The following is a 2,741-nucleotide window of genomic DNA, read 5'->3' on the forward strand; positions in this document are numbered from 1 at the left end:
AAGCAGTGCCCTGTGTGAGTGTCTCCAGTTCTTAGACTTCCCTGTCAGATTTTTCTCTTTGATAGGACATCTTTAACCCTTTTATTTTACTCAAAAAAGATTCTAATCTAGCCCCAAGGCAAATCAGAAACAGTCAGAAAACACAACTGTGAGTTATAATAAAGGAAGCATGAACCTTCATAGTTTTGTAAATCTTCTCCAAGTACCTGCAATGAAAATGCAAGTTGAGGTGTTATTGTTATTGTTGTTATTATTGTTATTATTATCGTTGTTGTTGTTTTTATTTAGTAGCTCTGTGAAAAATACCCCAGGAAATTCTCCTTCAGTGATCTCCCCACTGGGACACCCACACCCACCCACCCACTCCCCATTTTCTACATTTTAGATTTTTTTTTAAATTGTATACAAATAGACTATTTGATTTGAAGTGAACATATAAAAGTCAAGAAGAATATTGCTTGCAACAATGGACATGGAAGTAGAATGGCCAGGCAGGGAGCACAGAGGTTCCTCACAATGGAGTCAGGAAAACCAGGCTTCCCCAGATGCTTCTCCATTCAAGACGCCTGTGCCAAGGACCTTCCCCTTCAGCCACAAGTCTGAGCTTTGTAACTACCTTCACATTAGCAGGAAAAGAGAACCTGGGAAGGACAGGAAGTGACAAAACCAAAAACCAAGAACCACCAAATGCAAGAAAACTGGAAGGCACAAGCAGGTGTGTAATCTAGATAGTGTTCTTGGAGGGAGGCAGGAGAGGGATATTTTGGTTCAGCACTACAGTTGAAAGAGAATCCTATAAACAGGCTTGTAGAAGCACAACCAGCGCATCTAACTGGTGAGGAAGAACGCTCAGAAGACAGCTAGCGAAAATGGTGCAGAGATAAACGGTCAGTACTATTTGGACGTCTGTGCCACGGTGGGTACAAACTGTTCTCTGCTCTGTGGGATCCAAACCGAACCAGAATAAAGGTGAGCAAACGCGCCCTCCCCAATCCCAAGAGAGCAGCAAGAAGGAAAGCAGGACTCTTACAGCGCTTACGGATCCCAAGGGCACAGCGCGGCGCTCCTGACTTGGATGTGCATTCAGTTCTGCTACCAACCATGTGGCTCTGCCAGACAGGGGACCCAGAAGCATCCTGGCTGCCACGTGCTCTCTGCCTCAACACAGCTTTCCTTCGTCTCCTCCTCCGGGATTAGATTGTTTCCTCCATGAGAGAAATGCTGTTCATGACGGCCGGAAGGCTTGGCACCGGATATCCAGAACACTAACCGAAGTCCCTTAGAGCCTCTGTGTGCATCACGCGGTGTGGAGGCGGGCCTGGGGGCGGGCGTGAAGGCAGCCTTGATGGGACCACGCGGAGAAAAACAGACAAAAACCCACCCAAGTTCACCTCTTCTCAAACAAAAGGCGAAACTGCGGGAACTCGGGAGGGCACCCAGCTAGGAGATGATGGCTGGGGACCACCGCAGCAGACTCAGGTTGTCGGCACTCGCCGACCGCCTCCTCAGGGGTTTCCTCAGGTCCCGGTACTTGTCCTCACAGAGACGGGAGATGGCCTCCAGCTTGTGGGCGCGGTCCCTGCTTAGGGGCTCCAGGGGAAAGCTCAGGTTGTTTGCTTCCGCCAGAGAGCGGAGATCGAAGTAGTACTTGGCGTACACGCTGGACGGGACGTTGATGTTGAACTGCAGCAGTTCGAGGAACTGTCGCTCCAGCTCGTTCATGTCTTCCACCGTGATGTCCTTCAGGATCTGGCAGTAGTCCACGTTCCACACGGCCTGGTCATCCCACACCTTCGAGGCCAGCAGGATGGCCCCGAGGACGATGCGCTTCCAGTTGGCGGGGCAGATGTCGATCTCGGCGTAGGTCAGCAGCCGCTCGAGGTAGACCAGGCTGACGATGGCACATTCGGCGGTGAGCTGGGCCGCGCTGAAGAGCATCCGCACGAAGCGGTAGATGTGCTTCTGCTCCGGGTTCTGCTTGTCGTAATCTGGCGGCACCTCAGAGCTTGAAAGGGGGTGGAGGTTTTCATCAAAAATATCCAAAACCACCCTTCCGTCCGGGTCCCTGTTTTTGATGTGGTAGTATATGGCCAGGGCCACACACCTGATCGTGTACCTGAGGTTCGGCTGGCTGACCGTGCTGTCGTCTAGGAAGATGGTGGAGCAGGAGCTGAACTTCTTGGAGGTCTGGCCGAGGTGATGGTGGTGGATGAAGAGACTCCTGCGTTTTTCCCTCATGTCTGTCTGGGACTTGCTGAGGAATATCGTGCCGGCGCGGGGGTGGTCTGAAGGACTGAACTCCAGGTTCAAATCGTCGATGTTCTCGCGGTCTCTGATGTGCTGCAGGCTGCAGCCCCTGTCCTCGAGGCTGAGGTCGGCGTCGGGCTGGTAGGACTCCAGGAGCGAGTGCGCGTTCCCGCGGAGCTTGGGGCTGGCCGACAGGCAGCACGAGGTCGTGTTCCCCATGTTGGAGCGAGCGCGGGGCCGCTAGCCCCGGGGCGCGGGCGCAGGCTCGGGCGCGGAGGCAGGCGGCCCGCGCCCCGCGGAGGGTGGAAGGCGCGCCGGCCCGGGTCAGCAGCGAGCGCGGCGGCGGGGCCTCGCCATGGACGGCGGCGACGAGCGGGCAGCTAGGGCGGCCAGCGGCCCCCGGTTCGCGACTGCAGCCCCACGCGGAGCTCAGCCCCCCGCGGCCATGGCGGGCGGCGCCGCGCAGGCCGCCTCCCACCGCGATGAGCATCTTT

The 2,741-nt window shown here is 55.3% G+C and overlaps 1 protein-coding gene across 4 annotated transcripts; it reads right to left on the reverse strand.

The window, feature by feature from the left end:
- Positions 1 to 1,440: 1,440 nt before the first annotated feature.
- On the reverse strand, positions 1,441 to 2,466 carry LOC129680451 (cyclin-Y-like). Of its 4 annotated transcripts, none has more exons than XM_055612087.1 (2): positions 2,313 to 2,466; positions 1,441 to 2,237 (listed from the first exon to the last, which is right to left on the reverse strand). In XM_055612087.1, the coding sequence occupies exons 1-2, from the start codon at positions 2,464 to 2,466 to the stop codon at positions 1,441 to 1,443; spliced, it is 951 nt and encodes a 316-aa protein (XP_055468062.1). The 4 variants fall into 4 exon arrangements, with proteins under 4 accessions (XP_055468062.1, XP_055468061.1, XP_055468063.1 ...); XM_055612086.1 differs by having other exon boundaries at positions 1,441 to 2,233; positions 2,300 to 2,466; XM_055612088.1 differs by having other exon boundaries at positions 1,441 to 2,005; positions 2,177 to 2,466.
- Positions 2,467 to 2,741: the final 275 nt, after the last annotated feature.

This window comes from Psammomys obesus, unplaced genomic scaffold, assembly GCF_907164565.1.
Source record: "Psammomys obesus unplaced genomic scaffold, mPsaObe1.curated_primary_1811, whole genome shotgun sequence".
Taxonomy (NCBI): domain Eukaryota; kingdom Metazoa; phylum Chordata; class Mammalia; order Rodentia; family Muridae; genus Psammomys; species Psammomys obesus.

What these genes read in the sequence shown, in the direction of transcription:
- LOC129680451 (XM_055612085.1), bottom strand. Translation starts at nt 2,466, where the DNA reads ATGGGGAACACGACCTCGTGCTGCCTGTCGGCCAGCCCCAAGCTCCGC.